General features: G+C 38.7%; 1 protein-coding gene and 1 long non-coding RNA gene across 5 annotated transcripts in view; one reads left to right on the top strand and one right to left on the bottom strand.

Moving 5' to 3' along the window:
- The window catches only part of LOC125109474 (uncharacterized), a 217,648-nt gene extending 213,295 nt beyond the window's left edge, over positions 1-4,353 (bottom strand). The window contains exon 1 of the long non-coding RNA XR_007130242.1: positions 3,442-4,353. This is a non-coding gene — a long non-coding RNA (uncharacterized LOC125109474). The remainder of the gene's footprint in view (positions 1-3,441) is intronic.
- A 76-nt stretch (positions 4,354-4,429) lies between these two features.
- The window catches only part of UGP2 (UDP-glucose pyrophosphorylase 2), a 76,654-nt gene continuing 59,613 nt past the window's right edge, over positions 4,430-21,470 (top strand). Inside the window, exon 1 of one of the 4 annotated variants that reach the window (XM_047746470.1) lies at positions 4,430-4,607. Coding sequence is in view for 1 of the 4 variants with exons in the window: in XM_047746469.1 (XP_047602425.1) it covers positions 5,589-5,607 (19 nt within the window). In the remaining 3 variants the exon portion in view is untranslated. Of the gene's footprint in view, positions 4,608-5,211; positions 5,608-5,706; positions 5,920-21,470 lie in introns of those variants that run through there. The other 3 variants (XM_047746469.1, XM_047746472.1, XM_047746471.1) reach the window with 3 other exon arrangements.

Below are 21,470 nucleotides of genomic sequence, written 5' to 3'. Positions count from 1 at the left end.
AACCACTGAGCCACCCAGGCGCCCCTGGTTAGATTTTTTTTTAAAGATTTTCATCCTTATTGGAATATTTTTTAAAAGTCCAATTAAAAATGGTACTAGAACTTAACATTAATATACCACATTTTTTCCTGTGGGTCTTTTCTCTAAATGACATTCCTCCTCCTTTCCACTCTAGAGAAGGGAAAGCACTGTTATTTTTTATTCCCTAATCATATTACCCACTTAATGACTTATAATTACCCAATTATTTAAAACAGTCCTGAGGATCTTCTCTTTAGTACTTAGAGTGGTGAGTGTGAAATGCTTAAAATAAATTCTCTGAGACTAAGTTAGGGAACAGAAGTTCTTTATCCTTTCCTTCCAGTGGTGGCACTGGCAGGAAATTTAATAAGCTAGACCAGAGGCAGAGATGTTTGGAAAACCATCAAAAGACATCTGATGGAATGCACAACAGGGAATCTTTAATATGGTTGAAAGAGGAAGAAAAAAATAGGATTAAACTGAATACTTTTCTATTTCACAGCTCCTCTCTATAGGGATTTCAATGTCAATAAGTAGCCTCATCATCTATACACATATCACTACAGAAAAGCAGAATGCTTATTTTATCTTATGGGTTTAGAAGTGATATATTATTTTTTAGTGAGTTTTTTATATTTTGGATTATGATTTCATAATGATGTATGTTTATTAAAAACCCTGAGAAAATATAGGGTTTGTTTGTTGTTTTATGGCTATCCACTCATTAAAGGAAATGACTCCTCTGCCTCTATTATCAAGGTGGGATGTGGAGATGCAGTTTGGCACATGAATGAGCTACAACTTCATGGGCATCACCATTTCTCACCAACACTCTCCTATGGGCAACTTGCAGAACAGGAGAAACAGGAGACAACACAGTAAGGACTTGCCCTCTATGCAACTTTCAAAGGAGAATCTAGAGGGGAATTATTGATAAATGAGAACAAGATAATGCATGTTGCAGTTCAACTGCATTCTTCTGGGCCTGATGACTTTTAAAACTACTTAGAAGATTTATCAACTCTAATCAACTCTTAGATAATTATCTGTAATGTGAGGCAACTGTTTTTTAAAGCATCATAGTTATTTAAAATGACTGTTACTGTTGTGATAGAAAACTTAAATAATCTGCAAATGCAATTTAAAAATCTTACTATGAATAAATGGAAGGATATGTCATAATTTAAATTCACAACTTGTTTCAACAAACTTCCTGATTCATTAACAGGGTGTTGGCAACAGGAAAGAATGAAGTCTTTCTCTTCCTCAAGTAACTAGAAACACCATTCATGTTTTTAGACTACTCATTCATTAGTACTTTGTCTTGCAGATATTGTTTGATATCTTTTTCCAATTAACCCTATTTGGTTACCTCTTGACTCAAAAATGCCCTATTGTTAGATCTAGGCAGTAACTGGTAATTTCTAACAGTGGCCCCTTTTTCCTTTTTCACGTGGGTGGCCTAGAATTTAGATAGGTACAGATGAGAGCCAATATTGAATGTACGCAACAGTCTAGTGTATAACTGTTGCCTGGTTTCTTGGCTAAACACTTGGGGCAGGACACAAAAATTTTTATGTCTCTGACATGTTCTCCAAAACTGCCTTGCTTTATTTTCTTGTGCGTAGGGGATGGAAGTAGGATAGACAAGAAAAAAAAAAAAAAAGACCACACACATTGCTGGTCTGTACACTTATTTCATACTTTAGCCATTTCTAAACCACATCTTATTGGATAGTATTCACGTCGCGAGTTAGCAAAACTTACTGTAAAGTCATCAGGACATTGCATTTGCTGGTATTAGTCTTACACTTTGGCCCAAGTTCACATTCTAGGTAGAAATGTCTAAAACTTAAAAATTCATTACCTCTAGATAGAAATTAAATTTTAAAACCTCTTTTTAAAAAAAAATTTCTTTCTTTATTTATTTGAGAGAGAGAGTGAAAGAGAGAGAACATGAACAGGGTTGGGGGTAGGGGCAGAGGGAGAGGGAGAAGCAGACTCCTTGCTGAGCAGGGAACCCAATGCAGGGCTTGATCCTGGGACTCCAGGATCATGACCTGAGTCAAAGGTAGATGCTTAACTGACTGAGCCACCCAGGTGCCCCTCAAATTTTAAAAATATTATTTACTGGTGGCACCAAACTGGTCATTCAGTACACATTTACTGAATGCTTGCTATATACCAGTCACTGTGCCAAGCACTAAATCTAAAAAGCCATCTCATTCCACCTTACCCCTATATACACAGTCCTTCCCAGGCCCCCATCGTCATCCTCCTTTAGACGCCCCCCTGCAAGTTTCTGCAAAGGTTTAATCTGCAAATATATCTATCCATGTAATAGATTTCTAATGATAGATATATCAACATCATGCAACTTGAAGGGAAATTCCACAGTAGTGTATCATGAAAAAAAGGATTAAATACACACACACACACACACACACACACACTAGAGAAAGTGACTTTTTCAGGTATTAAGATATATAAATAAATACAGAGATAGGCAATTGCCTTCTAAGCAGAATTGAAAGTGCTTTACTGCCATGACCTTCTTTCCTTATCTCCATGTTATCTGCCAAGTGAGGTTGTTTCTAGTGGTTCTGAGGAAGTGGGAGGCTTTTACAAAATGTTTGGGGGCTCAAAACTTAAGTTTAAATCACTATATAAAGAAATTCCATTTTACAGGGCACCATTTGAAAATAACACCCGGGAATATAGCTTCTAGCGTGCTACTTCTCTAAGAGCCAGTCTCTGGGCACTTACAGACTTAACCGTTGAAGACAGATACTTTTTGGAGATTTCTTGAGGCGGCAAATGTACAACATCCTTTGGTACTATATCTCAATATTTAATCACTCATAAATCAAAATGTCATTCTTACGTATTACGAAATGCTCTTGCTGCAATTAAAACTCACTTCCTCTCCCTTAACCTTCTGTAAAGGTAGAAAATAACGGATCATCTTACTTACAAAAAACCTTGTATAAATTAAAGACTCTTCATTGCCCTTTATCTTTTGCAGGCTGAGCAACCTATGGGGCCCAATGTTTTGGTGGCATCTTATTTTGGTGTTAACGTTGATCGATAAATACTATTTAATGCTGCTCGAATTTCTCTACATCACACAAAGGAGGCAGAGATTCTGATTAAGATTGTGTCTCCATTAAAATTTAGATATCTGGGTTTTAGACATTTTTTGGTTTTATTTGGGGAAGTTAGTTTTATAGCTGAGAGGTCAGTCTTTTTGGATTTCACATAAGAAATATAGTACCAAGGACTGTTACCCTCTAGCATGACAAATCACTGGCCTTTTCTGTGTTACTTACCTAATAACGTTTCCATATGACTATGTGGCACGAAATAATTAAACTTTGTTTAGAGAGGAACCATTAAACAATTCTCGCTTTACCTTATTACCTTTATTGTGTTGTCCAAAGCTTCAAACTCCTAGAATTACGTGGTTTATTGGAGGTCCCTAAGAGAGCACTCTCAATTCATTTGTCCTGAAGCAGGCTGACTGAGTCATGAAGGAAAGTCTGAGATGCACCCATTGAGTCTTAGAGGTGTTGGCAATACCAGGTGTGATTTAGCGGGAGCTGGGCTGGCCCTCTTGCCGTTCCCACACCACTGCCAGCGTTCTTCTAACATCTCCTTCCTTCTGAACTTCAAGAATATTAAAGGTAAGCATCTCGAGGGGTAACATCCATTTCCGCTTTGATCAGAAAAGTAAATGCCTATCACAGCAGAAATCTCTACGGTATTAGGTACTGGGGGTGGTGGTTCTAGTGGCGGAGCCTTCACCTGGCACTTTTTTCGATGCCCTAAATCCCTTCTTCTGTTAGTGGGCTCCAAACATCCCACTGCTTAGTCCTTCCTGCCTCTTCAGCCTCCCTAGAACAGGAGTAGTGAGTAGAAATTTGCATCTCCTGAGAAGGGCCTGGGCTCGCTCAGGTAGTTGGCTTGGGGCGTTCTGGCTCTATCCGCCGCTTAGATATCTATCTTCAACCCCTGGTAAGCCGCAATATTTTTATGGCTACAAAAAAACCCGCTCGTGCTTCAGGGTCTCTCCGTTGCTGAAGTATCTGCAGAAGACTAGGTATTTTACTGGTGAAATACCCTTTCCCCGCCGCCGCAGGCATGGCCTCCTCAGGCGGCTCCCAGGGTCCCACTCAGCGACCACCTCCGCGCGGCTCTCTCCGGCCGCAGACGTCCCGCCCTCTGCCACCTCCGCGCGTCTCATTGGTCAGGCCCTGCATTCGCCTCGGCTCCTGACTGGTAGTTGTTCTTGTCTGTATGAGCCGCGGGGACATTTCCGCATTGAGGGGGGCTGCTCCAAATGGGGGGGAGGGGAGGTGTTTGAGAGAAAGTGGGGGTTTGGGGGTGTCAGAAGCTGGTAGCCAGGTGGGCGCAGGGGGTCTGCAGCTGGGCTGTGACCGCGGGAGAGGAGTTCAAGTTGTGCATGTGCGAGGGGAGAAGGGGAAGAGAGAAAGGTGCCTCAGAGGTGACATTCTCTCAGCCTGCGATCCTTCTTCCCGGGGCGCCATAAACGCCCCCAATTTCTCAGCTGCTAAAAGAAGCGGAAGGTGGGTCTCGGTGGCGGATTGGAGAGAAGGCGAGGACGGGCTTCTCCAGACACCTTAGGCTGTGTGTTTCTTTCTGGGAAATGTGTAAATCTCTCCGCGACCCGCTGTGTGGCCCGGGAGGCCCAATTTGGGCCGTCCCGCACGCCTCGGGCTTGGGGCGGCATGCGGGTTCTCCCCTCGCGGATGGACCCTTAATATTTGCTGCGGGTGAGGGGCGATATGGCCTTCGGCCCTCCCGAGAACAAGCCAAGGCAGGATTTCGCCTCTTGCTGCTGGAAGGGGGCGAGCTGGAGGTCTCGGCCCGCCCGCAGGCGCGCGGAATTCTTGCCGCCTCCTAGTCCTAGGGTGTTTACAGGCTAGTAAAAATGGTTGCATTGCCCCTCTTTGCCGACCTCACCCGCCTCCCGCATCCTGCCTGGCCGCTGGCAGCTGCTGACCGAGGTTTCCCGGGGAACTGGCCCGAGGCTGGACGGCAGCAAGGGGGAGGGAATGGGGGGTGCGGCCGGCCAGTGTCTGCTGCCGTCCAGCCCAGGAGGGCGTGGGGACCCGGTGGGGGGGGGCGGTGAAATAGCCGTTGTAGATCCTCCTCTTTCATTGATGAAATTTAAGTTCGTGTGATTTTACCTTTTCCGGGAGTCTCCAGTTGGCCCTGGTTTGTGTCAGGAGCGCAGTGTAGACAGGAGTTCTAAGCAGACTCAGTCACACTAAGTTCCTTTCTTTTTGGAAGTGGAGGAGGTTTTCCTGTTTGTGTTTTTTTTTTTTGTTTTTTTGTTTTTTTTTTTTTGTTGAGGCAGTTTTAATAGCTTTGAATAATTACTCGCTTAAGGGACTAAATATAGGAAGGGGAGAAAGAACACGTCGGTTGTTAAAGTAAGGGAGGAAAAGAGACCTGCCCTATAGCGTGGCTTCTCTAGAAATTTATATATATATATAGATATACACACACACACACACATCAGAGTATTTTAATAAATCCCTAAAATGACGAGATATGTACAAGGTAAGACACTTTTTTTTTTTCCTCCCGGGTTGCTTCAGTCGGGAGGTGGGTGGTTTGGAAGTAGAAATGTTCATTTGAGATACCATTTGCGAAACGCTTTTCCTTAAATTGACATTTGAGCTGCTTTGAGCTGCTGGGTTGGCATTTCGGATACGTATAATTTATACTCCTGTGTTCTGCCTGGTTTAGTTCTGCCTCCCGGAAATCAGGTTAGTAGCACTCTGGCTCGCTAGGGTAGTGGCTGTAAATAATGATAAAACAGGATTTTGCCTGCTGATTAACCCCTGTTCTCTTTAACTGGTGGAAGTCAAGGTAACCATGTGTGCGACAACGGGAAGGGGAACTGGGAGGGCTGAGGGAAGGTAGGTAGGTTTTGCCAGGACTGTTGGGGAAGCTTTAGTGTTCTCTGTTTCTACTTCGTTTGTGTGTACGTGGTTGGAGTCTCAGATTCAGTTATTGCGAAACCGGGAGTATCTTGTAGAAGCTGGAGGTCGTTTCAGCAAGAGAAATGACTTTGCTGCATTGCTGTTTATTTTCTTCTTCTTTGAAATCTGGAAAGATTATTAAGGTTTCTTTGAATCTTGGAAATTGCCCTCTAAGTTTTACATGTCTTAAAAAAGGGTTAGTGAATGCCTCTGAACTGAGTTAATCATTAACATTGCTTGTATGTCTGTGTGTGTTGGTTGTACACATTGAAATTGGTGCTACCTTAAATCGGTCACTCACTGATATTTGGCATAGGATTTGCTTCTTGTATGCAAGTAAACCCTTTGCTTGCAGACCCTACAGTGTAAAAGCTTCAGCTTTCTTGATGAATACACAGCTAGTGAAAGTTCACAGTCGCTTAATGTGATTCTCAACAGATGTATTTAAAAAAAAAAAAAAGGTCAGTTATGGCCATTGTGAGACCCTAGGAATAAAAATGCCCTAGTACGTTTTATATCATTTTATTAACTCTTCTTTGAGTGTTGTATAATAGATTGAGTATTTGACTGCCTGTCTTAATATGGAAACAGATGGGACACTTTTGCCTGCCTCCTTTAGCACTACACTCAGAAATGTCACTTGCCATTAGACTTTCGAATTCATGTTGTAACTTCTTTGTGGTGAGAGAGGCTTTTTATATTCTGATTGAAGAAATGTCAAGAATAGAAAAACGAGGTAACTGTTAATTTGCTGGTTTTGTAACAGCAACAACGAAATTACCAGGAAAGCTTCTTTTGGCAAGAATATGCTAGGGAGAACTGGACAAGTCACTTGGTAGTTTTCCTTTTAAATTAGCAGTTTTGCAGAAAAAGATGATATCCCTCCCCTCCAAATTTGACATGATTATGTTCCTGTTTGTCATTGTTTAAATTTTGTTCTTAGGTGTAAACCTTCTGTATGTTCAATTAACTCTGCTGCTTTTGATAACCCTAATTGATAACCCTAATTGTATAATTGGCTAATGATTCAGCTGTCTCCACAGATCAGTTTTCAAGTATAAGTTTTGGGTTTTTATCTTGGAATGTTTTTTGTACCAGATCAAATTGTTTAATCTTTGCTATATCACTTACTGATATTTCTAATCATGGACAGTTAGCTCATGCCATAGAAGAAAGATTTAACAAATACTAGGCCTCTGTTTTCACATGTTTCATTAAAGCTTCACAAAACCCCTAAGAGGTAGATTTTTTTTTAAAGATCTTATTTATTTATTTGACAGACAGAGATCACAAGTAGGCAGAGAGGCAGGTAGAGAGAGAGATGGGGGGAAGAAGGCTTCCTACTGATCAGAGAGCCTGATGTGGGGTTCGATGTGGGGCTTGATCCCAGGACCCTGGGATCATGACCTGAGAGCCAAAGGCAGAGGCTTTAACCCACTGAGCCACCCAGGCGCCCCTAAGAGGTAGATTTTTTTCATGCCCTTACAGCTGAGGAAATTTACGTATCTTGTCCAAAGTTCACAGCTGGTAAGCATTGAAATTCATATATATGTGTGTCTAAAATCCTTGTCGTTTCTAATACCTTTTGTTGCTTTTCACATTAAAAAGTTACCCAAATGGCTTGTTTCTCCAACTAGACTGTCAATTTCCTGTGGGCCAAGATAAAATTATATCTCTGGGGGAAATACAGTGTCTTGAAGTGGTGGATGCTCCAAAAGAATTTGACACAGATGACAAATGAGAAACTCAGCATTTTTTATATATTTTTTAGGTTAGCCTACATTTTTCTTTTCAGTTGTTTTTTTTTTTTTAATAACACCACTTAGATTACATAAATGTTACAAAGATAGAAGCATTTGGATTTAGGTTTGAATCCTGATAACAGGCGATCTTAGATACATAACTTCTGAACCTCAGTTTCTACTTATTTAAATATTGAGTACTAATGCTTTGCCACAGGGTTATTGAGAAGCTGAAATGAGATGAATTATGTAAATGCCCTAGTCACATATTAAATGGCCAGTGAGTTTTCCATTTCTTTCTTAAAATGATGGTGGCCATACAGATAGCATTGTCATCATAAGTATAACCACATGTCATCAACAGAAGTAAATAGAAACAAGGCAGATATGAAAGTTTTTTATTTTCCTATTCTAAGTTTGGTGTTTAGTCCCCTAGCACTTGGGAGTTGATATATTTGGGGAAAAAAAAAATTGCAGGGGTAGGAGGGAGGAAGCTTGGATGGTGATGTGAATACATGGTTGGTGACAATTTTTGTTTTAGTCCAGTCAACAAAAACAGTTTTTGAGTGCTTACAATGTGCAATACACTGTATTGAAATTTCATGGGTATCCCTTATAGTGGGCATTTGAAATTCAGAACATCTAGGTATTATACCTGTGTGTTGTGTGTTTTTGATTGCCTGGACAAGATTTGGGGTTGCTATACTTGCCTTGAATCTCTTCTCCCAAAGCTAGGCAAAGCGCTTTGTAGAAAAGCTGGGTGTCTCCAGTCTCAAGCACTGGGACCAGTAAGTCATTAGGTAGAAATAGTTACTAAAACTGCTTAATATTGATAGGCAGGGGCACTCTCAGTGTATATTCCTTGTCCAAAAGAAGGTTTAGCTTGCTTTGGGCATCTCCTAAGTCTATATTCCTCAGGCACTTAAATACCATTTTTATAGGAAGACTCTTCTTTCCTGGATCTAGGATATAATTGCCTACCTGTTGTATTCTGCCCTCAGGTTACCTTCTGCCTACACCTGTGAAATTACTTCCCATTTGCTAGTTTTCTTCACTCCAGGGGTTGTTGCAGAGCCCCAGTTATTCTAAATAAATGTGAGTACTAGCTGAGGGAGAAGGGACGCCCTGTCACAGTTGGAGGTACTAGGGGTCTTCAGCTGATATGACTTTTTGCCAGCTCTATCAATGGGTGCCATTTGGGATTCAGCTTTTTATAAAAAGTTCTGAGAGCTATGGGATAATCTCTCTCCACATGATTTGAAATTTATAAATGGTGCAGGAAATACTGTCATCTAGCCAACTACGATCATGTTATGTGCTTATACTGTAATATTAGAGGAACTTTTTTTTGAACCGTTTTTAATAGGCCATTATCTATCTAAATCATATAAAAATGTCCCTTAATATTCTTAAATTGAGGTACTTTCTTGTATTTTAGGGGAAGGCATTTAAGTATCTCTGTGTCACTTAAAAAATATTTGAGGCCCATTGACTTTCCCATTTGTTGGAATTCTCTTTTTATGACTTTGTTTTTTTTTTTTTTTTTTTTTTTTTTTTTTTTTTTTTTTTTTTTTTGGTGATTCCTGCTTGGTAAATGGCAGCTAGCCAAGGAGGATTAGCTGAGCTAATTTTAACTGGAGGGGTCTCAGATGAATATAGGGATGAGATGTATTCTGGGGCCTGATTATGGAGGCTGGGCCTTGGCCTGCTTTTTCTCAAAACCTCAAACTAAATTTAGCTTTTTGCTGATTATTTAGATGACTAGGATGCTTTTAGCCCAGGAGGATTGTGACATGGATTTCAGACAGTAATAAAGGGGGCAAAGCAATGACTAAGGCACACGCCTCATTTTTTGAAGACATGGCTTGGGATTCATTATGTTGCTATAGGGAGGAGAAATTAGTTAAATTAGAATCACAGTTATAAATGGAAAATTAAAAGAAACTCAGAATAGTTGAGCTGATGAAAACTTTGTTTTCCACCATGGACTTTGTAATCTCTATGGTTAAATTGCCTTTGTTCTTGATAACTGGGTGTTTCTTCTAGTAAGATGATTTTCCTTTGTGAAAGCCTACTGAGAAAAGAAATTGATAGGGAACATCAGAGAAATAAGAAATCTTAACTGGTATACTTCTTGGAAGTGCCATTTTAATATTCTGAAGATAAATTGAAAAATAACTTTTACAAGGAAATTACACTAAAATGTTAAGTTTGAACAGTGTTTTCTTGTGATATTGCTACACAGAGACCTTTCTCTGTTGTGTTATTTTTTCTTCATAGAAAATTGTAATATTTATGAATTGTAACTTTAAAATAACTTTAAAATAAATTTTAAAAAATTTTAAAATAAAATAATTAAAATAATAAAATAAAATAAAATACTTAATTTGTATAAGGAACATTAGTTGGCCTAATAACGAAAATGCTGTAGGTAAAAGAATAATATACTGTGGTTTTCTATTTTCCACCAAATTGTATTTGGTAATTTTATGTGTAAGTGGGTACTAGGAGTTCTCAGAAAGACAGATATAGCCATTACTAAAGTTAATACAAATAAATATTTAAAAATCAAACTAGCTCTGGATTATCTGTAAAAAATGAAAAATTAAGAGTTGACTGTACTAAGTTTCTATAATGTGATTTCTCTTGATATCCAGAATTTATGCCACTGGAGAAAGTCCCTGCATTATTAGAATAAAATTTGAGGGAGATCCTCTAGGATTTGGGATTTAGTGAATGAGGAAGTATGATTCACTTTACCAATTTGATTGGTTGGACTCTCTTTAAAAGGTTAGCTTTTTCTAAAGATTTGTATTCCTGTTTTCTTTTCTAAACTATTGTATTTTGTACTTGGTATAATAGTGTTTGCATTGTGGACGGATTTGTCTTGGGTGATTTGATAGATTGTTCCAGGCACAATGACAATTAATTGAAGCCATATGTCTTAGGCTTCTAAAATTCTTCCACCAGGCATGCATTTTTCTATTAATAACTTTTATAGTCTTTGAAAGTTGGCTTGCCAAGCCATCAAAACAAAGCCATTAAAAGAAAATTAAACTCTGTGCATTTGATAGGGCTCAGGTGTGAGAAAGGGGATAATACTCCATTTCAAAGCTGTTTCCTAGTTATTGGTGATGCAGACCTCTCCTTAGTTTGTTGCAAAGTAATTGTTTTAGGGCTCAATTTCTGCCTCTGCCGAAAGTCCCGCTGTTTATTTTTCTCAGTCATTGCCAGTTGAAATCGATTGTGCCCCCAAACCACTTTGACAATTAAGGGTTATTTCTGAGAACCAAGGAGAAGATGGCTATGTTGTCTTAGTTAACTTATATAAACAACAAAATGTTTTGTTTTCTAAAACATTTCTAGATATTTGTTAATTTTTCCTATGCAAATCAAGAGAGTTCCGTTTCTCTGTGATTTCACTTGTATCTTTAAAAAAAGAATTATTCATTGTAATCATGTACATGAGATAGTCATATTAAATGTAGTCCACTTTTTAATAATCACCAAAGTGTTGAAAATACAATTCTAGGGGATATTCCCTTTAACAATAACTCCATTGCTCCTTGGCCACAAAGGCCTGCAGACAAGTTGTTTGGAGTTTGCTTTCCTCTGGTTGCTGCCCTGGCAAAGGCTGATGTGATGTTTCATTTATGTTTAAACCCTGCCTAGAATAAAACTTGGAGAAAAAGAGTGCAGGAAAATGGAATAACACAGTTCGATGCACTGTTTTAGGTTCACTTATGCCAGTGATAAAATGCTTGGCCTTGGTAATAAAATATTTAGAGCGTGCATAAAAACTTTCTTTGATTTTTCATTGCCCAGAAAACAAACAGTATAGAGGGAAAAGGTGACGAGCATAAAAGGATGCTTATTCTGGTAGGTAGTTTTAACCTCACCTAATAACCTCACATTGTAGACATAGTTTGATTTTTGCATGTTTTCATTCAGGCATACTCCTGGAGGTGACAAACCATGTAAAAGCACTGTAACCAAGAAAGGAGAGACCTTACTGCAGGAAGGAGAAGCAGGGCACCAGGGTTTAGATTCCAGCTTGGCACTGCTACTGTGTCCTTAGGCAAGTCTGCATCTCTGGGGCCCTGTTTCATGTCAAGATAAGGGAAGAGGACTCACTGACCTTAAAGCTTTTCCAAGCTTAGAATCCTAGTTTTATCTAAATGTACATACATCAAATTACAGGGCAAGCCTTCCAAATAATTTTCTGTGCTTGATGATGATGAGTTTATATTGTATCTCTTTTTCTTTCTCTCAACAAATGAGTGTTCTAGGTCTCTTGGCACATGCCTTCTTGTATCTGTTAAACTTAATGCAAGGTAATATTATTTAACAAGTTGACACATCTCTTCTGAAAGTTCTGTTTTTCAGAAGCGGTATTTTCTTTTTTGTCCCTTAAGATTTTTAAGAGCTACTCTGTTGTATGAGAGCAGGTTACTCTTAATTATTAATGAGAAATCTGGTTTATGTGTAAATTCTAACAGTTAAAAACAGTTTTTTATGTTCGCAAAAATCTTGCTTAGCAAATAGCCCTGCATATTCAGTGCTAGAAAGTTCTCAGAAAACTGGTACCTTTTATCTTTACCAGAAAACATTTATTAAGCATTAATATGTATAGAAAACGGAGTCATTAAAAAATCTGTAAATGTAGGGGTGTCTGGGTGGCTCAGTGGGTTAAGGGGCTGACTCTTGGTTTCAACTCAGGTCATGATCTCAGGGTCATGATCTCTGGGTCCTGAGATCTGAGGCTTGCTTTAGTCTCCACGCTCCGCAGGGAATCTGCTTGAGATTATCAGTACCCCCCCTCGATCATGCTTTCTCTTTCTAAAAACAAATACATCTTTAAAAAAAAAAATCTATGTAAATGTAAATAATCATACTATGGTTTGGAGTCTGAAGTAATTAATTGATTTAAAATCAACTAATTGATTTTACTTGTGATTGAATGACCTGGACTATATTCATCCTAAATAAGCTAAATTTAAATATCTAAATTGCCCAATTTTATTTAATCTTTAAAGCTAGTGAAAACATTTATGCTAACATTTATATAAGATAATAAAAATTGGAAAGAAATGTAGAGGTCATTTTGTCTAGATTGGTTATAAGTTTGAAATTTCTTTGATAATATACCTGATAACTGACTGATAAATCAGCTTCTTTTTAAGAAGTCTTGGGGACTTCAAGAACTCAAGACACAGTCCACATTTTGCTTAGCCGTGCTTTCCCATGACCATAATTCCTGGCTCTTGAATACTTTTTGTTTGGCCTTATCAGACCCTACCTTCACTAGACTGGAGTCTACCTTCTTAATGTATTTTTACCACATAGCAGTATCATAATAGGCTTTTACTCATTTATTTAATAAACATTACTTGAATATTTACTATGTTTCAAGCTCTGTGTTAGGCAGTGGGAATATAGCCTGAGCAAAACAGACATGATATATTCCTACAGAGATTATAACTTGTTGGGAAAGATAGACATTGAATAAACTTTAAAAAGCATGGTGTTATAAAGGTGAAGTAGAAGAATTTACCATGTGAGCATGTAGTGGGCAACCATGCTTGGTTCAGAAAGATATCCAGGAGGAGATTACATTTAAACTGAATTCTGACAAATGATATATATTAGTGGCTGCTCAAGCCACTAATATGAAAATATAAATCTTGATCTCTTATTTACATATTATCAGGTGTCTGCACTGTGTCAGGTGCTGAGGTAGGTGTTGGGAAAAAATTTTTCATAGCTAGTGCCTTTGAAATTTTACAGACAGATATCTGAGCAAAGAGTTAAACTTTAGGGGCTATTTGGTATAGTAGAGAGGTAGGAGTGATTAAAACCCTTTCATTAAAGGAGTTGTGATAGAAAGGAGGGCCTCTTTTCATGTTCAGAAGCTACCACCTAGAACACAGACCACCTCCAAAATAGCAGAAGCTACTCAAGATCGCAGAGTTTGAGCCCTTGGGGAAGTTTCTTGGAGTCTGAGATGCTTTCTCATGATTTTGGCATTCATGCTGGGCCACTAATTTCTAATTTTTTCCTCCTCATTTCTGTGTATCCTGCTCTCAATATGTTGAACGGCACTTGAGATGTGTGTTTTGGAAGGATCTTACAATAAAAAGGATGCTTTTAATTTCATGGAACAGAAAAGTACAAACATAGTTGGCTTAAAAAAATGAGGGACTTACATCACATGAATCTTGAAGTGGGATGTTCCAGAGTTGGCTAATTGAATATGAAGAATGTATCAGTCTTTCCCTCCTTCTCTGCTTTCTAGGCCTAGCTTTCTCATTCTTAGGTTAGCTCTCTGTAAGGTCACTAAATGGCAGAAGAAATTGGAGGTGAAGGGTTGGGCACATATATCCAGGGGTGGAAAAGATACTATTTTTTCCATGTGTCTTTTTTCAGTCAGGAGCACCTTTCTCCTAAATTATTTGGCAAACTATACCCTCGTGACTCACTGACCAGAATCATATTATGTTTCATGCTTAAGCCAATCTCTGGAAAGGCTTTAGACCAATCTGGGCCTGGAGCCATCTCCAAAGCACATGGCCTTAGGGCAGACAATAGGTGACAGAATAGCATTGTCTAGGGAAAAGAATGATGTGCATGGCTGCTACAAGTGTATTAAGATAAGTGGAGTATAATCTATATCAAGCTACTCAAAGCAATACAGGTAGCATTCACTTATTAGAAATGCATATTTACCCCCCACCAGACCTACCAGAGTTAGAATCCTGGGAGCTTGCCCAGGAATCTATGTTTTAACAAGTCCTCCAGGTGATTTGTATGCACATTGAAGTTTTAGAAGCACTATTAAGATATCACAAATGAACTAAGAAATTGCAGCCTTTAGGCATTCTGCTCTAGCCCTTTCATTAACTTTGGCTAATCAAAAAGTTACTTCAGTTTGGCTTTTAAGACCACTCTGGTTAAGGAATTTGTATTTGTTTATCATCAAATACAAATCCCATCAGTGAACAAAAGAAGTGATATGATTGGGGTTGCAGTTTAGGGAGACCAATCCATTTTGCTTGGTACCACCAGATTAGAGTGACATATGGGCAGACTGGTTAGAAAACTGCTGTCATCATGACCAGGAGATTGAAATGAGAGAAGTTTCAGTAGCAGCAGTGGGAATGAAAAGCAATGAATGGAATTGTGGCAGTTGAAGTATATAGTATTGGATTGATGTTATGTGAAGGGAAGGAAGGAAAGAGTCAACTGTGCTGAGGTTTACAGGTCACCTAGCACTGACTAGGAGAATGTTCATATGCAGAGCAGGGAGGTGTATTTGGTTTAGATGATTTGGACATGTTGAGTTTGAGGACCCAGCTTGAGTGTCCAGGTGGAAAATGTCTAGAAGGCTGTAGGGAATGTGAATCTGGAGCTCAGGAAAAAAGATCAGGATGCAAGGCACATATTTGGGGATTATCAGTAATGAGACTGGTAAGGTCATAATTGAGGGGAAGAGTGGTCTGGGGACAGAATCTTAGGAAATTCAGGGAGTAGGAGAAGAAAGAGTCAGTTATGGAAACTGAGGCCTGGTCACAGAAGTAGGAGAAGATGTAGCATAATATTGGGTAATGGAATCCAAAGAAGAAAAACTTTTCTAGGGGGAACAGTCACAAATAACTGAGTTTAACAACTACAGTGAGAATCCAAAAGAGGATGGTTAGCTTTAATTGGTCATAAATCTAGTCAGTATATGTCCTCAACTTTATCCATGGATATTTCTAGTTACCAGTACATTCTTAGAGTTTTTAAACTTACAGTAGTCCCCTCTTACCTGCTGTTTCACTTACCTCAACTGAGGTCTAGAAGCAGATGATCCTCCTCCTGACATACTGTCAGAAGGTCAGTAGAGACAAACCGGAGAGATATTTCAGGTTTAGTTCTGGACCACAGTAATGAAGAAAATATTGCAATAAAGGGAGAGTCAAATGAGGTTTTTTTTCCTTGTTTCCTGGTACATTTAAAAGTTATGTTTATACTATACTGTACTATACTATACTGTAGTGTGCAATAGCATTATGTCTAAAAAATATATATACCTGAATTAAAAATATTTTATTGCTGAAAAATGCTAACCATCATCTGCATTTTCAGCAAGTTGTAATCACTGGTTACAGATCACCGTAACAAAGATAATAATGAAAAAGTTTGAAATATTGTGAGCATACCAAAATGTGACACAGAGACACAAGTGAGCAAATGTCATTGAAAAAATGGTGCTGATAGACTTGCTCAATGCAGGGTTACCACAGACCTTCATTTTGTAAAAAAAAAAGGGGGGGCAGTATCTGCAAAGTACAATAAAAAGAAGTATGCCTGCACTAGCCTAATGCTGTGTCACAATGCCTCTATCATTTACCCCACTTCATCTCATCATGTAGGCATTTTATCTTCTCACAAAGTCAAAAGAAGGCTGAGTACAGCACAATATTTTGAGACCACATTCACATATTAATATAGTACAATTATCCTATTTTCTTATTGTTAATCTTGGACTATGCCTAAATGATAGATTAAACTTTATCATAGCTGTGTAGATATAGGAAAAAACATAGTTTATATGGAGTTTGGTACTATCTGCAGTTTCAGACCATCCATTGGGAGTCTTGGAACATAGCTGTTGAGGATGAGTGGGGACTCTACTATACTTGGCTCACAAGTCATTTCCTGGTTTAAAGTTAAGTTAGCTCCCTAATAGTCTGACTTAGAGTGCCGTTCAATGTGAGTTTCCAAGGAAGGTTGGGACTGATAAATCTAATTAGTGGTGTGTGGGGAGGTGGCCTGGGGAGAGCTCCTAACCTCTTTGTTGCTCTTGGTATTTTTTCTATAGTCTTTCCATGGCCTGTGCATTGTGAAGCTAGCTTTCTCCTTTAGAATGTGAAGTTGTGGGGCAGTCATTTAAGCATCTGCTTTCAGCTCAGATCATGATCCCAGGGTCCTGGGATCGAGCCCTGCATGGGGCTCCCTCCTCAGTGGGGATCCTTCTTTTCCCTCTCTCTCTGTGCGCTGGCTCCCCTACTTGTGATCTCTCTCTCTCTCTCTTTGTCAAATAAATAAATAAAATCTTAAAGAAAAAAAAAAAAGAATGTGAACTTGTTTTGTTTGTGCCAGTATCAGGATGTCAGGGAAGGATATTATATATACCTCTTAGTTGATGAAATGGATGAAATGAAATACCTGAATTAAATGTAAACAATCACTTGTTAGATTGTCTCCTATCTCTTGATTCTATTGCTTTCCTCTTCCTTTTTTTCTTTCATCATCTTCTTCTTCCTTTTTTTTTTTTTTTTTTGGCTCCAGTTGGATAGGAGAAAGCCCACGATGTTGAAATTTTAGTTCTTCTGAACAAGGAAGTATTAGGAAATGGGAGTGGCAGAAAAACTTCTTAAAAAAAAAAAAAGAAGTACTGCTAGTTCTATCCCAAATGGACTAAGTTATAATTAAGTCAACCAGAACAATCCTAATAAGCCCATGTGGAAGGGAGTTTCCTGTCTATTCCATTGGGTCTAAGAAGACATTCTGATAAAAATGCTTTTGGAGTGTTATTTTTGGATTTTGTGCCAAAGATTAAAGAGAGTCAGACTAGGAGGAAAAAATGAGCAAGGTATTTACCATCACTGTGGTGGGATGGCACTCAGATAAATTGGCTTTGCTTCTGAGCGCCAGCATTTGCTGGTTCTATGACGTTGGATAACTTTTAAACTATTTCAGCCTCAGTTTCCTCATCTGTAAAATGTTGAGGGTGGATAAAATGTTCCCTCTCATCTCTAAAAATGTTTTTTGAGTTATGGCCAAGGTAATGAAAATTTTTAAAATTTCGTAGCTCTTCTTTTTCATTTTAATTAATTAATTAATTAGCATGTGGATGCACACAAGCCGGGGTTGAGGGAGTCCGGGCTTAGTGAGAGGTAGAGAGGGAGTTCTAAGCAGGCTCCATGCTCAGTGCGGATATCTCATGAGCCTGATATCATGAACTGAGCCAACACCAAGAGTTGGTCGCTTAATTGACCAAGCCACACAGGCACCCCGGTAATGAAATGTTTGATTCCTAATCCACTCTCTGTCCAAGGTTGAGGATGAGCAATTCTCTGCTGCTAGGAAGTGAGAAGGAATAAAACATTTTTGGAGGTTAGGAATCTTGCATTATTCTGGGGGTTCTTTTATTGACCTTCCATTAGAAACCTGACTGTCATTGCCAGAATGGCAACCTGAGAATATTAAGTCCAAGAAAGCTTTAAAGGTCTGTACTTCTTTTCCTACCAGAAGTCCCAGATGTTTATTAGAAATTCAGGATGGAGGGGCAACTGGGTGGCTCCGTGGGTTGGGGCCTCTGCCTTCGGCTCAGGTCATGATCCCAAGGTCCTGGGATCGGGCCCTGCATCAGGCTCTCTGCTTGGCGGGGATCCTGCTTCCCCCTCTCTCTCTGCCTGCCTCTCTGCCTGCTTGTGATCTCTGTCTGTCAAATAAATAAATAAATCTTAAAAAAAAAAAAAAGAAAAATTCAAGATGGATAAGGAGGTCGCCACTAAGGGAAATGGTTTCTAGCTCGGTGCCTCCCAATCTGTGTCAGGTGTTTAAGATAGACACCCTTCTTGATTAAGTATTAATTATTATTCTTGCATATACTTTAATCCTTAAAAGGCCTTCTTTATTCTTTAGTCCCTAAAAAACAAAGCTTCATAGTAGCACTGCCCAGAGAAAAGGGAAGGAAACAGCAGTGGGATAGGGTGGAAGATGTGATAGGTTCTTTTTTTAAAAAGACCCTCTGGCCTCTTTTTTTTTTTTTTTAATTTATTTGACAGAGAGAGATCACAAGCAGACGGAGAGGCAGGCAGAGAGAGAGGGAAGCAGGCTTCCTGCTGAGCAGAGAGCCCGATGTGGGACTCAATCCCAGGACCCTGAGATCATGACCTGAGCCGAAGGCAGCGGCCCAACCCACTGAGCCACCCAGGCGCCCGTGATAGGTTCTTTATAACATTCTTTGTTGTATTAGCTGTTCATATCTGCAGATTGGCTGGGAAGAATACACATTGTTCTGTATTTGCATTTGGTGCTATTTCAAAGAAATGGGAAGAGTAAAGGTTAGGGATATTTATTACGACTTGAGTTTGAATCTGTGTCTGAGTTTTTTTGAATCTGTATCCTAAGGTTGAACTTCCTATAGCTGGCAAATACCACATGTAACATTAAATTTGTCTTTCAGCCAGCCTTTCTTAGCTTGCCTTGCTAGGGAGGATTGTGAGGTGGGTTTTGTGTGTTTTGACCTTAAATCATATAGAATGATAGGCAGTTCTGTAGAGGAAGTCTCTAAGGCTTGGTGTTTTTTTTTTTTGTTTGTTCAATCTTTGTTTTTGTTTTTTTTTACTGTTCTCATGTAGACAAATCTCAAACAGCTACTATAATTATCTTTCAACTTTGCAGTTACATTTATTGTTATCTCATCTTGGCATTTGCCCAGAATATAAATTAAATGTTCCCATCACTAACTTTTAGGAATGTGACTGGGAATGCTGGCTTTCAGAATCTAACTTCAACAGAGCAGCAAGTCTGTAGATGTCTTTGAGTCCAACAAAACTTTAAAAAAAATCATTATAAAGTTCTTGATCTATTTTAATCCATCTGTGACACAGAATCAAAAAATTCATGTGTTCCTTAATTTAGATGTTGTATATTTAGTAGATTTTTCTTCTAAATTATTTCTTAAATATAGGAGTTGGCTTAAAGATTGGGGGAGAAATATCTCAGGTATACATGGGGCAGCAGGGTGGAGGGTACTTAAACTGTGACAAATTTTAAATTATAGTTAAGTCAGCCAAGGGATGAACCATATAGTTGATGTCATGTTAATTCTAGTTTAAAATGTTCTGCAGGATTTTTTTAGTTACCTATCTATCATAGTTATGCAGAGGTGCTCATCCATTGTTAGGAATTTTTACAAATGAAATGTTGCTACTTACTAGTGGAAACATACATTTAGGTTGGTTATGGAACACACAGGTGTGTTTCTTAGCTAAAAGAAGTTATTTTTGGACCACTGTTTGGGTCACTTAAAAGTTTTACTAGAGTCATAAACTTAGTTGTGTTGTGGTTTATGCCTATAAAAAGAGCACAGTTAGAAAATGGCTATTTTAGAATTAGATTGTATGCTGTCACCAAATTTCCTCTTTTTTTTTTCTGTTGGATTTCAGTATGACAGAACATGGATTTGAAGAGTGATGTTAAATATCTCATTTGTTAACAATTTTAGGTATTTGGGAGGAGAGGCTATCTACATTAAATAAACTGCTTTAAGAGTTACATAATTTATTAATTTCTGCTCTTACAAGTATATTAAAAGTATTATGTTGGCTTTAACTCTGTCTGTTTAAATGTTTTCTTCTGCCCAGATAACAAATAAAAGAATTTATGTTGGAGGCATTTGGTTGGATCAGTCAGTTAAGCATGGGACTCTCGGTTTTGGCTCAGGTGATGATCTCAGGGTCCTGGGATTGAGCCGTAAATTGGCTCTGTGCTCAGGATATAGTCTTCTTGAGATTCTCCCTCTCTGGGGCACCTCGGTGGTTCGGTCGTTTAAGCATAAGCCGTGAGCTCAGGTCATGATCCCAGGCTCATGGGTTCGAGTCCCGCATGAGTCTCCTTGCTCGGCAGGGAGCTTGCTTCTCCCTCTCCCTCTGTCTGATACTCCTCCTGCTTGTGCTCTCTCTCTCTCTCTCTGTCTCTCTGACTGACTGACAAATAAATAAATAAATAAAATCTTTTTTTTTTTTTAATGCAGAGATTCTCCCTCTCCCTCCCCTTATACCTCTCCCCCGATCTCACCTCTAAAATAAATAAATCTTAAAAAACAATTTATGTATGTGGGAGTGAGTATTTTTAGTTTTATTGAACTGTTCTGCTAAATTAACATTTGTAGGACTAGTTAATCACACAAAATATTTGAACATAAACTTCAAAACTACATTTATAAAATAAGTTTGAGTTAGGTATTGAAAAAGAACAGGTGAACAATAGTCTGATTATCCCTTATTTTATAAGTAATAGACAACATAATTACTATCTAGATAGCTAAGCATATAAAACAACCTATGTTGGCATTTTCTTCCCAAGGTACTTAGGCCTAGGATGTTTTCTTTTTCTATGTTTTTCTATTTTTATTTGTTTTCATCTATCAGGTATTTCTGTCACCTTTAGTGAGATCTGCCTGTCAGAGAGATTCCCAGCTATGCCAAAAGCCCCGATGTCTTGTCTGACACAGATAAGCCTGTAAAGTCTTGGCTGAAATTGAGGACAAGAAACGAGGAAGCAGCCCTGTGTCCTTTTAAGTGAAAATTTTGATGCCACAGACAGAGGCGCCTGGGAATTACCAGTGTCTCTTAAGAGGTTATTCTTTAGTAAGGGATGTAAAACTGGAAATTAAGAATTCCTTAATTTTTTCATCTGGCCTGGGGGGGAAGGGTTTTTTTGTTGTTTTTTTGTTTGTTTGTTTGTTTGTTTTCTTCTGTGAAGTTGCTAACCCCCTTTGGTTCTCTTATGAGGCAGTACTTCCATAAGGGCATGTTCTGTAAAATAGACCCTTATTAACATTATTCCAATTTTCTCATTTTTCTCCAGCTTTGATGGCTAAGACGGAAACATTAGTAGAGATGGAATGGAACTATATGAA

The sequence above is a fragment of the Lutra lutra genome, chromosome 9, assembly GCF_902655055.1.
Source record: "Lutra lutra chromosome 9, mLutLut1.2, whole genome shotgun sequence".
In the NCBI taxonomy this organism is placed as follows: domain Eukaryota; kingdom Metazoa; phylum Chordata; class Mammalia; order Carnivora; family Mustelidae; genus Lutra; species Lutra lutra.
This window is presented reverse-complemented; position numbering and strand designations above follow the sequence as displayed.